Here is a 15,090-nt window from a genome sequence, read left to right on the forward strand (position 1 = left end):
AGGTTATCTCGCACGTTTTTAAAGCTAATAAAGGGCTTTGAAACTTGGCACACAACCAAAGTATAATGACCTCCAGGTATGGTGCACATCACATTAAACAACATTGAATTTCAAGGTCACAGCGAGGTTAAATTTCCTTTGCAAACTGGAAAATTGTCGTTGTCACGTCTTACATGTTTTAATACTAGATCAGTTAGACTTTACATACTTCACATACTTTCAGCATTTTTATAAAACCTCATTAAAAGTGACCTGCTGGTTAATCTTTGTCAAAGTTCAAGGTCACAGCAGGGTCACATCTGGTCCAAATGTGGAATATTTTCAATTTATTCAGCGCGTTTATAGCACGAGCTTTGAAAATACACACAGTTCTAGTGTATAATGTTCACACACGATTAAAGTCTGGTTGAAAAAGTCAAGGTCACAGCAGGGTCGCGTTGAGGTCAAACATATACATTTTTCAATGAGGTTTTCTCATATGTTTTTGAAGCTAGGGCCTTGAAACGTGGCACACTACGCACGTTAAATTAAACCTCATCAAATTCCAAGGTCACAATAAGGTTAAAGATCCTTTAAGGATATTTTCTAAAAAAGGTGACCGCCTGGTTAATGTTTGTCAAATTTCAAGGTCACAGCAGTGCCATCTGGCTTAAACTTTGAAAAATTGTCAATTTCTTCAACTAGTTTTATAGTGTTTGAAGTCATTCACACATGATGAAAGTCTGGTTGATAAAATCAAACGTCAAGGTCGCAGCGGGGTCGCATTGAAGTCAGACACATACAGTTGTCATTTTCACGAACGCCTTTTTAAGCAACACCTTTGAAACTTCACACATTCCAAAGTTTTGATGTTGTTTGGTTATAATCAAAGTGTGGTCAATTTCCATGATTGAGAGCATTCAGAGGGGTCAAGTTGAGGTCACACAAAAAGTGATAATCTTTATAAGACTCACGTTTGCTGCTATTGCTCACTTGACATTGGTGAAAGTGCTTATTTTATAATTGTTGATCTTGATGTTTTGACCAATTAATATTACCAGGATCAACCATACCAGATTTCAAAGTCCAGAAGTTGTCAAACCTCAAACCTGTTGGAAGTTTCAAAGATTTAAGCATCAACAAATTTCTATTTGATTTGACCTTAAATAACAGATTTGACCTTAAATCTTAAACAAGAGGCGAAGCCTTCAAGGCTCACGTAAGAAATAGACAAACAGTAACACAAACTCAATCATTCCGTCACACATACACACCCACACACACAGTAAGCTTAGGTGACACTGTGCAAGAAAGAGAGACACTAGATCTAGATCTGTCTGTGTCTGCATGCAGCCTACTTACAGGGACACGACTGCCAAATAGTCTCGGCCCGCTCAAAATAACAATGACCGAGACCACACACACCACGCGAGAGAGAAAGACTACAGGGAGGCATGCCGTCATGATGCATTAATTGACGTCAAACACTTTTGACCGTGACGTAATCTTATGCGAGCTTTATCCATAGTCTTGGATAACCACTCACACATAGACTCGGAAATGTTAAAGTTTCTACCACAGACATACACACACACACACGCACACACACACACACGCACACACACATGCACGCACAAACGCACAGACAGACAAAGTTACGATCGCATAGGCTACACTTCGTGAGCCAAACAGATCAACCAGACTTTGGTTTTATATAAATTGAAGTTCAATACAATTTCCTTTTTGTTTTACCCAAACCATAACGCCACTTTGACCTTGACATTTGACTAAGGTCGACCAGACTTGGTTCATGTTTGCTGGTGTTGTCCATTTGTAAATGTACTGATATCTGAAATATGACATGACTTATGTTTTGTCGTTCCATGCTACATGCAGTGTCCGAACAATCTCATTTTTACCCACACGAGACCCTGCTATGACCTTCACATTTCTCAAGGATCAACCTTGAATTCTCCATGTTGAACAATCATTAAGCAAAAGCGTTGTTTGAAGTTTGAAGGTTCTACCTTAAAAAATCTCTGAAAAAATATGTTTCATCCGTTTTCTGAACCACATGTGACCCAGACGTGACCTTGAAATCTGACAAGGGTCAACAAGACTTTTACCATGCATGGGGGCGATTAAACCCCAAATGTGTGGGAAGTTTCAAGGTTTCAACTTAAAAAACGTCTGAGAAAAATATACATTTTCCTTTTTGGACAATGTGTTGCACGCAAGACAACACGACAAACGCTCGTGTTATCATTCTTTTACTTTAAGGTCGACTTGCGTGCCCGCTCTTTCGCTAATCTCAATTAAAATTCATCTTGGAAGTTCAGTTTTATTACGCTTTTAATTAAGAAGATTAAACTAAGACAACAAATAGTTAGTTTTACCCATTAAACTCGATAAGGTAGTGACATTTTATGTTGAACGCAAGATGGTGTCGCACGCAAGATCTGAAAAGATGTTGACGACATAATTTCAACACTTGATAGCGCATTCGTGGTTCGTGATTTCTTCACAAATTTTGAACACAGAATGTGTCACGTGGTTCCGTAGATGAAGTAGATCTTTGTACATGTAAATTTTGTTTTTAAAAGAAAATAACCGTTAATTACCGAACATTTTGTCGCACGCAAGATATGACGAAATTTTCAAATCGTTTTCAAAAATGCTGTTCAAAAGTTCTGCAGTCTTTGCTGGATTACTTGAAAGACAGCAGTTTGATACACCGTTATCGCTTGACGTGTCGACATCAATTCCAGAATTTTTGAAAAAGAAATTTAGTAAATATCTGCGATTGAAAAATGTATGCCGTGATGACGACACATCTTGCGTGCGACACCTTAAAATTCGGTTATCGGAAAGAAAAAAAATTCTCTCGAGATTTAGATTTGACGTTTGGTCTCGTCTGTAAAGCGATGTTTCAGGCATTCAATCAAACTAAATGCAATTCATTTGTGCTTCTTGTTATTTTTCTGTGGCATATTCAAAACACGAGGTATCACGATGTCCGTTTTCAGATGGCCGGTTTTGGCGTTATTTTTGACTTTAAACAAAGATAACTTCAAAACCGTTCAAGTCAGACACACGAAATTATGTCCACTATCTCTTCGCACATTCATCCACACACACACCAATTTTCAGCAGACACACGTTTTTAGAAACATTTTTATTGTAAAACAAAGTCGTCTTCTGTTCTGTGAGCACCTTTTGGCACTTAGTCATATAGGGCACGTTGCACTCTGTCTGTATTCTTCTGTGCTCATTCTCTTCATTTTCTTTTTCTGTCAACTCTTCTGTTTAGCTTATTGTTTTTGTAACTTGTGCTGACGAAGACGATAAGTCGAAACCGGTTCTTGTTCTTGTATTCTTGTTGCTGTTTTCTGTTGCTATCAACAACTTGGACATCATGTCCTTTCACTGTCAGCACCGTGGGTTCAGTCGCTCACACATGGGAACAAGGATAGAAAAGTCTTTACTGTTACTATCAAGAACTCGGACATCATGTCCTTTCACTGTCAGCACCGTGGGTTCAGGCGCTCACACATGGGAACAAGGATAGAAAAGTCTTTACTGTTGCTATCAACAACTCGGACATCATGTCCTTTCACTGTCAGCAACGTGTGTTCAGGCGCTCACACATGGGAACAAGGATAGAAAAGTCTTTACTGTTGCTATCAAGAACTCAGACATCATGTCCTTTCACTGTCAGCACTGTGGGTTCAGGCACTCACACATGGGAACAAGCATAGAAAAATCTGACCGTAACCTATGGTTACAAAATAACACATTAAATCTGAGGATGGATCACAAAACTGCCCTGAAACTGTCTCTTAGATCTTACCAAAATAAAAATAAAAATAAAAAGTCAGAAGATTCCCATGTCTGGAGTCGACTGGAGCTGGAGAAGACGACGACCTTCCGAGCCGGACTGAATGTGTAGCTGCCTGCGAACGCCAAGGAGAACAAGAAGAAGAGTCACAGACTGGAGATGGACCATCCCATCCCGACAGGCAGCCTGAGTGAGGCAACAAGCAAACATGAAAACATCCAATAACACCAACAAACAGGATGAACATAACAGTATTCCAGAACACTAACAGGCACAGTGTTGTTCCCAGACTCAGATGATAATAGGTGAGTTGGACCTGGATTGAAAATATGTATGGGTCCAAATGTTCTTGCTACAATTCAATTCAATTCAACACAACTTTATTATCTGAATGTAAGGCAAAGAGAAAATTGTTCAGTAAGATGTACTACTACATATCAAAACTATGGGACGGTCCAATGACCAGGGGTCAGAACAATGCGACGGATCAAAAAAGCATGCGTCAGTGACCTAAGCCCGAAGCCTGAGAACAACACTGCAGGCATGCATTCAGAATAGCAAAAAAGGAACAAAACTCCAAACACAATCCAGACCAATGTACCTGCAGCTCACACTGACGAATCTTCTTTGTTCATGGGATGAAACTCCAAGATCTTTTACGTGTATGACCGTTTTTATCCCACCATCCAGGCAGCCATACGCCGCTTTCGGGGGAGAACTGACGATTCAAGACTGACAGCATGATAAACAGTTGTAAGTTCAATTCCTTGATCCACTGGTTCAGCGTGAAAGCACTTTGGTGAAAATCTCAGTGTGACTTGCTGTCTTGTGAGTGTATCGCCGTCATTCGGTGTTGTGCAGGTGATCAGTAATGTGCTGAGTGATGTCTTGGATTTGTTGGGTGTATTCCTGCAAACACAAGGAAAAATGTCAAATGTTTCCTCCAATTTAGCACCCTACACCAGGCAGAAACATCTAAAGATACAATGCATAAATTAAATCTTGTGAACAAGATTCTACTGTAAGCTTGTCAGCGTATATGCACCCAGACTCTCTAGCTTTCAATAAGCAAACCTGTGAGTTCCCACTGAACATAAAAACACAATAAATGGTAAGTAAACAGCTGATAAAATGAATGCTTGCATACAAGATAATATACCCTACATGACGGTGAGTACTCTAGCCAATTTGTACATAGCCAGCATCTCTTCATAAGCACTAACCCTGGCTCTCATAAAAAATGGTTGCTTTGTCAAGCCAACTGGTCAAATCCACTGACATAAATTAAACATCTGGTAAATCAAAAACGAACTGCTAGATATGGCCTGTTGGCAAATTCATTTCTGCTACTTTCAGATTTATTGAGGGAAAAAAATTGACATTTCTGTTAACGTTACCCCTAGTGATATAAAAAAAAAAAAATAAAAATAATAATGAACACTAATTAATGGCCCCTTCTCACCGGAGCTCACAGTGATGTACAATAGCAAAACGAACACACACGCACGCATGCACAAACACACACACACACATATATATATACACCATACTGTATACAGAGAACTCACCTCAAACTCTGGCAGCGCTGAGGCAAAAGCCTGTTCAATGCCAGATAGCGTAAGGAGTTGTCTCTCATACACACACACACACACACACACACACACACACACACACACACACACACACACATATATATATACACCATACTGTATACAGAGAACTCACCTCAAACTCTGGCAGCGCTGAGGCAAAAGCCTGTTCAATGCCAGATAGCGTAAGGAGTTGTCTCTCAATGAGGGTGACGAGTAGCTTGGAGTACAGCTGGAGAGACAACTCCAGGTCCTCAGCCTCCTCCAGATAGCCCAGAAAGACCGACGTGCACAGAACGTGCAACTCCTTACACATGTCGCCAGCTCTGGTCCACACGTCCACAAACAGGGAGGACGTGGCTTCCGTCCACAGGGGTGGCTGGCAGAACACTGCATGAAAAAGAAAACGGGGAGTTATCAGAAACGTCTATGGGAAATAAATTAGGAGATAAAAATATACAACAAATACACAAATGTAAAATAACACAAAACATACAAATATGGAAGAAACATACACATGTAGCAGAAGAAGAACAATGGTGACTGCGTATGAGAGCGAGAAATAAAAAGACCAAACAATACTGTACTCATGTGTTTGACAAAGACCAAACGAATAAAACAAACACCCGAGTTCAGTATTGTTTGGTCTAGTGCAATTGTTGGTAAGCAGGGTCAAGTTAAAAGATGTTGTAATCCATGTCAAAGTTCAGTGGGTTATAGCAACACAAAAATACCAAGCATGCATCCCCTGAAAGAGGCGTATGGCTGCCTAAATGGCAGGGTAAAAACGGTCTTTCACGTAAAAACAGTGGGAGTTTTAGCCTATGAACGAAGAAGAAGTATCTTTCTGTTTGAAGGTCAGTTTGTCAGGAACAATGAAATCCTCGTCCTCTTGGCCACTGCCAGTATCATATTGACCTCCACAACCACAGTCTATGTGCTACCTTCAGACTCAGCATATATTGTCAGGCATCTGAAAGTGGAAAGTGGAAAGTTCTAAACTGGTTTCTTACACATGATGACAATGCACCACACAATAACTTATAAGGAATCATCACTGTTACTGTGTTAGTGATAAAGTGTAACTTACCAACAGCAGCACTAAGCTGTGTGATGCTGCCGACAAGGAAGGGAGGAGTCTGGGGAGGCTGCTCCTGCATGAAGACAAAGTATAAGATAAGATAAGATTTCATATAGTCCTGTGTGGTTACCCTCATGGACATTCGGGTCGCTTTCTCACAGGGGAAAGTGAGCTGCCATACAGTACAGCGCTACCCTTTTCATTTTTTTGTTATAATCACCAGTTGACAATCACAAGCTCAGAGTCCTTCGTCTCTTTCCCATGACTTCAACAAGTGTGAACAATCAGTAAAAGTGACGGTGTTCTTCTCCACTGACAGTGACACTTAGCTGTACCTTTACAAAAGAACTTAAAGATCAGTATTTTATGAACATGATACTCTTGCACCATCACTTTCCCCTTCTTCACTTTGTTGTAGCTAGACACTCTGCATGCTTTTAATTTTGAAAAGGCGTTTGACAGTGTGTCCTGGCCCATTGGATTTTTCAATTTTGGAAACGATGTAAAACAGTGGATACGAGTTTTTTATCAAGATATACAGACATGTGTTACAGTAAATGGCCAATATTCTGGTTGGTTTAATATAAGAAGAGGCGTCTGACAAGGCGATAGCCTCTCACCATATTTGTATTTAATATGTTCCGAGATACTATCATTAATGTTACGTAATAATTCTGTGATAAAACTATTAAAAGGATTGAAATTGAATAACGAGGAAGTGTTATTGTCTCAATTTGCGGACGATACAACTCTTTATTTGGATGGCAGTAAGGAATCGTTTGTTGAATGTGTTAAAACTTTACAGAAATTTACAAAACTTGACTAAATGTAAAAAGAGAAATAAAGAAAGAGAATGTTGTGTGATGTCCACTGTTATCATCCTATAAACCAGGGCTGCACAAAGAAAAACTGGGAGACACCCAACTTGGTGCACCTCACACCTGGCCACCAGATGTCATTTACACTGACCTCTGAACTGGACAAGGCGTGCACAGCTTTGTGTAACAAAGTGTGCAGCTCTTCTTGACTCACTCCCTCTCCCTCCACTCTCAAACTCCACAGCAGATCCTGTAACAGGTAAACACACTTCAATAAACAAACCAAACAAGTTTAGAGAAGAAGAAAAAATGAAGAAAGATGCACGAGAGAGAGGAGGATGATCTAGTAGGATGCACAGAGAGAGGAGGATGATCCAGTAGGATGCACAGAGAGAGGAGGATGATCCAGTAGGATGCACAGAGAGAGGAGGATGATCCAGTAGGATGCACAGAGAGAGGAGGATGATCTAGTAGGATGCACAGAGAGAGGATGATGATCTAGTAGGATGCACAGAGAGAGGAGGATGATCTAGTAGGATGCACAGAGAGAGGAGGATGATCTAGTAGGATGCACAGAGAGAGGAGGATGATCTAGTAGGATGCACAGAGAGAGGATGATGATCTAGTAGGATGCACAGAGAGAGGAGGATGATCTAGTAGGATGCACAGAGAGAGGAGGATGATCTAGTAGGATGCACACAGAGAGGAGGATGATCTAGTAGGATGCACAGAGAGAGGAGGATCTAGTAGGATGCACAGAGAGAGGATGATCTAGTAGGATGCACAGAGAGAGGATGATCTAGTAGGATGCACAGAGAGAGGAGGATGATCCAGTAGGATGCACAGAGAGAGGAGGATGATCTAGTAGGATGCACAGAGAGAGGAGGATGATCTAGTAGGATGCACAGAGAGAGGATGATGATCTAGTAGGATGCACAGAGAGAGGAGGATGATCTAGTAGGATGCACAGAGAGAGGAGGATGATCTAGTAGGATGCACAGAGAGAGGATGATCTAGTAGGATGCACAGAGAGAGGAGGATGATCCAGTAGGATGCACAGAGAGAGGATGATCTAGTAGGATGCACAGAGAGAGGAGGAGGATCTAGTAGGATGCACAGAGAGGAGGAGGATCTAGTAGGATGCACAGAGAGAGGAGGATGATCTAGTAGGATGCACAGAGAGAGGAGGATGATCCAGTAGGATGCACAGAGAGAGGAGGATGATCTAGTAGGATGCACAGAGAGAGGAGGATGATCTAGTAGGATGCACAGAGAGGAGGATGATCTAGTAGGATGCACACAGAGAGGAGGATGATCTAGTAGGATGCACAGAGAGAGGAGGATGATCTAGTAGGATGCACAGAGAGAGGAGGATGATCTAGTAGGATGCACACAGAGAGGAGGATGATCTAGTAGGATGCACAGAGAGAGGAGGATGATCTAGTAGGATGCACAGAGAGAGGGTGATCTAGTAGGATGCACAGAGAGAAGAGGATGATCTAGTAGGATGCACAGAGAGAGGAGGATGATCTAGTAGGATGCACAGAGAGAGGAGGATGATCTAGTAGGATGCACAGAGAGAGGAGGATGATCCAGTAGGATGCACAGAGAGAGGAGGATCTAGTAGGATGCACAGAGAGAGGAGGATGATCCAGTAGGATGCACAGAGAGGAGGAGGATCTAGTAGGATGCACAGAGAGAGGAGGATGATCCAGTAGGATGCACAGAGAGAGGAGGAGGATCTAGTAGGATGCACAGAGAGAGGAGGATGATCCAGTAGGATGCACAGAGAGAGGAGGATGATCTAGTAGGATGCACAGAGAGAGAGGATGATCTAGTAGGATCAGACCTGTTTACCCTTACATTGACCCATGAGGAAGATTTGAAGGAAAATGAGGAAGATTTTCCACTTCATGCGGAAGATTTTTTTTAAAGCCACAAACTCGCTCTAAAGCAATAAAACACACTCTTTTTTTCATAATTTGCTGTGTGCAAAGAAATTATAAACTTAATTCTACATTACATGATAGCGTCATTGTATATTTGACTGTCACACAGCGTGCAATAAGAATGGCTTGGTCCAAATTTCCTGGAAACCGTCAAGTCCGGATACTTCTTTGAGTAATCTTCTTTCCACTTCTGATAATAGATTCTCTTCTTCTTTGCCCCACACGCACTATCGCGCTCTTCATCGTCAGTTTCGTGTCGGTGTTGTTCCTTTCTTTTTGGAGGCATTTTGCAAAAGGACACCAACAGGCAACACGTGTAACCTAAGTCCCGGAAGAAGACACCGTTCTAACCGGAAATGGACGAAAGACGTCTTAATACTGAGAAAACTATCGCGACTTTTGACCGAAAACATCACAAATATTTTCTCTCGAAATCGCGCCAAATTGCGGAAGACTTAAAGCAGTGCGCGGACAAGCGGAAAAACGATCTTAAATCCGTAAAACTTCCGCCCATTCCGTAAGAGTAAATAGGTCTGTAGGATGCACACAGAGAGGAGGATGATCTAGTAGGATGCACAGAGAGAGGAGGATGATCTAGTAGGATGCACAGAGAGAGAGGATGATCTAAGTAGGATGCACAGAGACTCAGAGAGAGGATGATCTAGTAGGATGCACACAGAGAGGAGGATGATCTAGTAGGATGCACAGAGAGAGAGGATGATCTAGTAGGATGCACAGAGAGAGAGGATGATCTAGTAGGATGCACAGAGAGAGAGGATGATCTAGTAGGATGCACAGAGAGAGAGGATGATCTAGTAGGATGCACAGAGAGAGGAGGATGATCCAGTAGGATGCACAGAGAGAGGATGATCCAGTAGGATGCACAGAGAGAGGAGGATGATCTAGTAGGATGCACAGAGAGAGGAGGATGATCTAGTAGGATGCACAGAGAGAGGAGGATGATCTAGTAGGATGCACAGAGAGAGGATGATGATCTAGTAGGATGCACAGAGAGAGGAGGATGATCCAGTAGGATGCACAGAGAGAGGAGGAGGATCTAGTAGGATGCACAGAGAGAGGATGATCCAGTAGGATGCACAGAGAGAGGAGGAGGATCTAGTAGGATGCACAGAGAGAGGAGGATGATCTAGTAGGATGCACAGAGAGAGGAGGATCTAGTAGGATGCACAGAGAGAGGAGGATGATCTAGTAGGATGCACAGAGAGAGGAGGATCTAGTAGGATGCACAGAGAGAGGAGGATGATCTAGTAGGATGCACAGAGAGAGGATGATCTAGTAGGATGCACAGAGAGAGGAGGATGATCTAGTAGGATGCACAGAGAGAGGAGGATGATCTAGTAGGATGCACAGAGAGAGGAGGATGATCTAGTAGGATGCACAGAGAGAGGAGGATGATCTAATAGGATGCACAGAGAGAGGAGGATGATCTAGTAGGATGCACAGAGAGAGGAGGATGATCTAGTAGGATGCACAGAGAGAGGAGGATGATCTAGTAGGATGCACAGAGAGAGGAGGATGATCTAGTAGGATGCACCCTTTATCTTTTACCACACCTTTCAACTAAAATCAATCAGCCCAATATTTTAAATTTAATTTATAACACTGCACGCAAAAATGTTTTTTTTTTCGTTTTAAAAGTAATTTTTAAATGGTGATGAACTGGGAATATGGCAATATGGACATCAGCAGATGTCAATCTGTCAGAATGTAGTATGCATAACAAACAGAACAGCGTTTGAAATGAAACGTGCAAGAGAGCTGTCACGCTATCTTCAGAAGTTAGAGTCTCTGAGTGTGATGCCCATCTTATCATCCATCACTTGATATATATCTGTATAATGCTCATTTTTCCTAGATTTTATCAAGCCACAGATTGCAAGCTGCTCAAGGCATACTTTACCTGTGTATCTCGAAGCAAGTAGCAGATCATATCACTGTCGACCATTTCGCATTTGTCACTAACAGTATCACAGCTGTCATGTGTTTTCCCAGTGTCTGCAGGGTTTGTGAGCTCATTTCCACTTTCAACACCAGCCGGTTTTTTGCTGTCTGAAATATCAGAAGTTCTGTCGTCTACAGCTGATGATGGGGCCGCTGTCTGTTCACCTTCAGCTAATATCACACCGCATGATGTCACAAGTTTGCAATCCACTTCTGATGTCACAGGATTGCAAACCTCTGATCTTCTTCTTGTCGTTCGCCTAGGGCAAACCTCTGATGATGTCAGAGATCTAACATCCACTGATGATGTCACAATGAATTTGTCAGCTGATGTCATCACTGAACGTGTAGAGTCTGTTGATGATACCAGCTGACATGCTGTATCTGCTGTTGTCCCTGAAGACTTGATGTCTGCTGCTGACGTCATGCCAGAGTTGCAGCTTGATGTTGATGTTATGCAGGACTTACAATAGGCTGATGATGGAGAGCAAGTCTTGCAGTCTGCTTGACATGATGCCAGAGTGCATAACGGAGAAGACACACTTTTCAGAGAAATTTTCGCATCTGGGGATGCAACGATTGTTTTACAAGATGTTGATGAAGACAACTTGCCTTCTGTCACTGGAAGGTTGCCAGGCAGAGTTACTTCAGTATAACTCTTGCTATCACCCAATGATGTTGCCACAGGCTTGTTTGGCAGCAGTGGTGATCCATCGCCAGATTTCCCTATCACTGATGCTACTCTCACAAAATTACTATCTCCAGATCTGGAAGACAAAGCACCAAACCCTGTGACAGCTTCTGCTGAAGTGTCAGCCCCATCCGTTTCACCTTTCCGCAAAGGCACAGAAAGTGAATTACACAACCTATCCTCCAAAGTCATTCTTTCAGCCAGCTTGTGGCACGTTTCACTTTGGTTTGCTTCCTTTCCAGCGGGTTTTTCTGCAGTCAACTGCGGTGCACCAGGGCATGCCACAGCGCTGGTGTGTGTAGTTGTGTCTGCTTTTTCTGCTGACCCCTTTTGTTCCTTTTTCACAGGCTGTTTGGTGTGAGGGCCGTCTCTGCGGGGAGTGGACAGTTTGGATTTGTGGGAAGCTCCTGCTGTCAGCTTGTTGTGGAAGGCATCTGTGGGACACAGAAAGATATTGCTGTGAGTCAAGCAGCATTCAATCAGATACATGCAATTGCTGACTTCTACCTTACAAATAACATAATGCCACTAAACAGCATGACAAATAACTGAAAACATGCACAAATAATGCACTCACACACATACAGACATGGACAAGGACCTACAGCCACATCATAAACTTGAAAATCTCTGAAAGAAAACTTCACCTACATCAACAGCATACTTTTTTAAGAATACGTATAAATAGTCAGCTAGCTGCGAGATCCATTACCAATCACACAGAGATGGATCCACCACACAAACACAACATCTTAGTAAAGACAAAGCCAATGGCAGACTCAGTCAAGTAGGACCAAGTAAGACAAAGTAATGTTCAAGTAATTAAGCTACTGGTACACTCAGTCAAGTAGGACCAAGTAAGACAAAGTAATGTTCAAGTAATTAAGCTACTGGTACACTCAGTCAAGTAGGACCAAGTAAGACAAAGTAATGTTCAAGTAATTAAGCTACTGGTACACTCGGTCAAGTAGGACCAAGTAAGGCAAAGTAATGTTCAAGTAATTAAGCTACTGGTACACCCAGTCAAGTGAGACCAATTAAGACAAAGTAATGTTCAAGTAATTAAGCTACTGGTACACTCAGTCAAGTGAGACCGTAAGACCAAGTAATGTTTAAGTAATAAAGCTGGCAGACTCAGTCAAGTGAGACTGATGGTATAAAACCTGAGGGCTATACTAACCGAACTCAACGTGTGTTTTGATCCACCTGGTGACTTTCTGTGTGGTCAGAGCACAGCACATCTGGACAGCGAAGGCACCCACTGTGTCATGGTTGTTTGGGGGCAGAAGCAGCTGTAGGCTTCCCTTCACTTTATCCATACACACGCTGCAAATATCACAATGTCATTTTTGTAGCCAAAGGTGCATCAAATACATAATTTCACAGCATTTCATATTTCTTCTTGAATAAAATAATCGCACAAGAAAATTAAAATTAGTCAAGTGTCTTGGGTGCTTTCATGAAGAATTTTGTGTGGGTATGTGTGGGTACATGGCCCTTCGTTGCTGCCCTCCATGCCAACCGGCATAACCTGCAGTAAGTAAGTAAGTGTGTGCAAACATGGCATTAGAAGTAGATGGAACCGTTTGATTCAAAGGTGAAAGATTGCATCACTGACTTTTCTTAATCCATCATGCAATATTCATGCATAGAAAGAACCTTCTGCCAGTCCTACCGCTGCCTGATTTATTGTTACCGATTAAGTAGTTGTTTTCTGATTTAAAGGAATAAGCCACTGACCTCTCCAGGTCAGCCATCATCTTGTCCAGTGTTTGAGTGTAGATCTGCTGTGCTGTCTCCGGTACATGGCTCATTGCACCACCCTGACAAACAATGAACGGTGTGTGATAAAAATGGAAGACAGGAACATTACAAAAAAGAGCCAAGGCAAACAAGAAACAGTTTGATTTTGACAGTTGTGATTATAATACAGAAGAGATAATGTTTACCACTCAATCTCTATTATGCCGATGACTGACATAGACAACAGCTGTGAACAAAGCACAGAAATCACCATCACTCTTACTCTTTCAGTCTAAAAATCAAACACAACTAACACACCTCCATCACATTCACCATTTCACATTAGAGCTCAACTTTAAAAAATGTCAGGTGAAAAAAAAAAGCAATACAAGATCATAGAAAAAGACTATAGCAAACGCACTGGCACTTTTTTGCTCTGTAAAATTAAATGTAAAAGATTCTTCTAACAAAATGATTGACGTACCTCTCCCTCACAACGGGCCAGTGCAGAAGGTAGAGCATGGTAGCGGAGGTCCTTGATGAAGTTTGAGGAGTTCTGTTCTGATACCAGCTCCACCAGGCGATGAATGGACTTGGAGTACATGTGGAAAAAGTTGCCCAGCAGCTTTGACTGTGGAATGATCAAACAATCATACGGTTTAAAACAGACACAAAAACGTGATGAACAAATCCCATAATTCCTAAGTGGAGCTTCCTCTTAGCAAATTTCCTCTCATAAATGTTGCTGGTAAACTTATATGTTTGTGAGTATATTTATCTCAAACCAAGGCACAATAGCATCTGTAAATATACACCTCACTTTAAAAATCCCTTCGGTTTAAGACCTGATTTTCTCAGATTTTGTTAGGTTTTAAAAGGGGGTTCCACTATATGTGGAAAAAGTTGCCCAGCAGCTTAGACTGTGGAACCATGAAATAATTATACACTTTAAACAATTTTAAGAGTCCCCCTTTTTTAAGACCTGATTTTCCAAGATTTTTGTAGGTCTTAAAAGGGGGGTTCCACTGTCCTGCGGAACAGACCTGTGTGTACTTGGTGTTGGGGTCTCTGCTGACGAGCGTGGTCCGGGCAGCCGGAGCGGAGCTGGGTCGGGGAGGGAGGGGGTTGACCTTGCGCACCTCGGTCTTGGCTCTCGACCCAAGGGAGAACTCTGTTAGCAGGTACCGCATCTCTCCTGCACATTCACACAGAACAGATGTCAGTTTCTCAAATACCACAGCCTATCAGCTGCACTGTAATTTGCATCCATATCTCATGAACATTTATACAGGAGAGATGTCAACTTTCGAAATACCACAGCCTATCAGTTGCACTTTTTATCAGCGTCTCAGGACACAGTTCCTTAAACACAAGGCTACCCTACCTCCCATTAATTGCTGAAATTGCTTGCGAAAGTGACACAAGTTTGAACACTGCGCG

The 15,090-nt window shown here is 42.1% G+C and overlaps 1 protein-coding gene across 1 annotated transcript in view; it reads right to left on the bottom strand.

The window, feature by feature from the left end:
* Positions 1–1,178: 1,178 nt before the first annotated feature.
* LOC138952918 (uncharacterized) overlaps positions 1,179–15,090 on the bottom strand; it is a 39,749-nt gene continuing 25,837 nt past the window's right edge. The window contains exons 8-16 of the mRNA XM_070324671.1: positions 14,694–14,845; positions 14,135–14,281; positions 13,648–13,730; positions 13,088–13,233; positions 11,176–12,341; positions 7,457–7,555; positions 6,497–6,560; positions 5,543–5,796; positions 1,179–4,726 (exon numbers count right to left, since the gene is read on the bottom strand). Coding sequence (XP_070180772.1) covers positions 4,661–4,726; positions 5,543–5,796; positions 6,497–6,560; positions 7,457–7,555; positions 11,176–12,341; positions 13,088–13,233; positions 13,648–13,730; positions 14,135–14,281; positions 14,694–14,845 — 2,177 coding nt within the window. The 3' untranslated portion in view covers positions 1,179–4,660. The remainder of the gene's footprint in view (positions 4,727–5,542; positions 5,797–6,496; positions 6,561–7,456; positions 7,556–11,175; positions 12,342–13,087; positions 13,234–13,647; positions 13,731–14,134; positions 14,282–14,693; positions 14,846–15,090) is intronic.

The sequence above is a fragment of the Littorina saxatilis genome, linkage group LG17 (assembly GCF_037325665.1).
Source record: "Littorina saxatilis isolate snail1 linkage group LG17, US_GU_Lsax_2.0, whole genome shotgun sequence".
Classification (NCBI taxonomy): Eukaryota; Metazoa; Mollusca; class Gastropoda; order Littorinimorpha; family Littorinidae; genus Littorina; species Littorina saxatilis.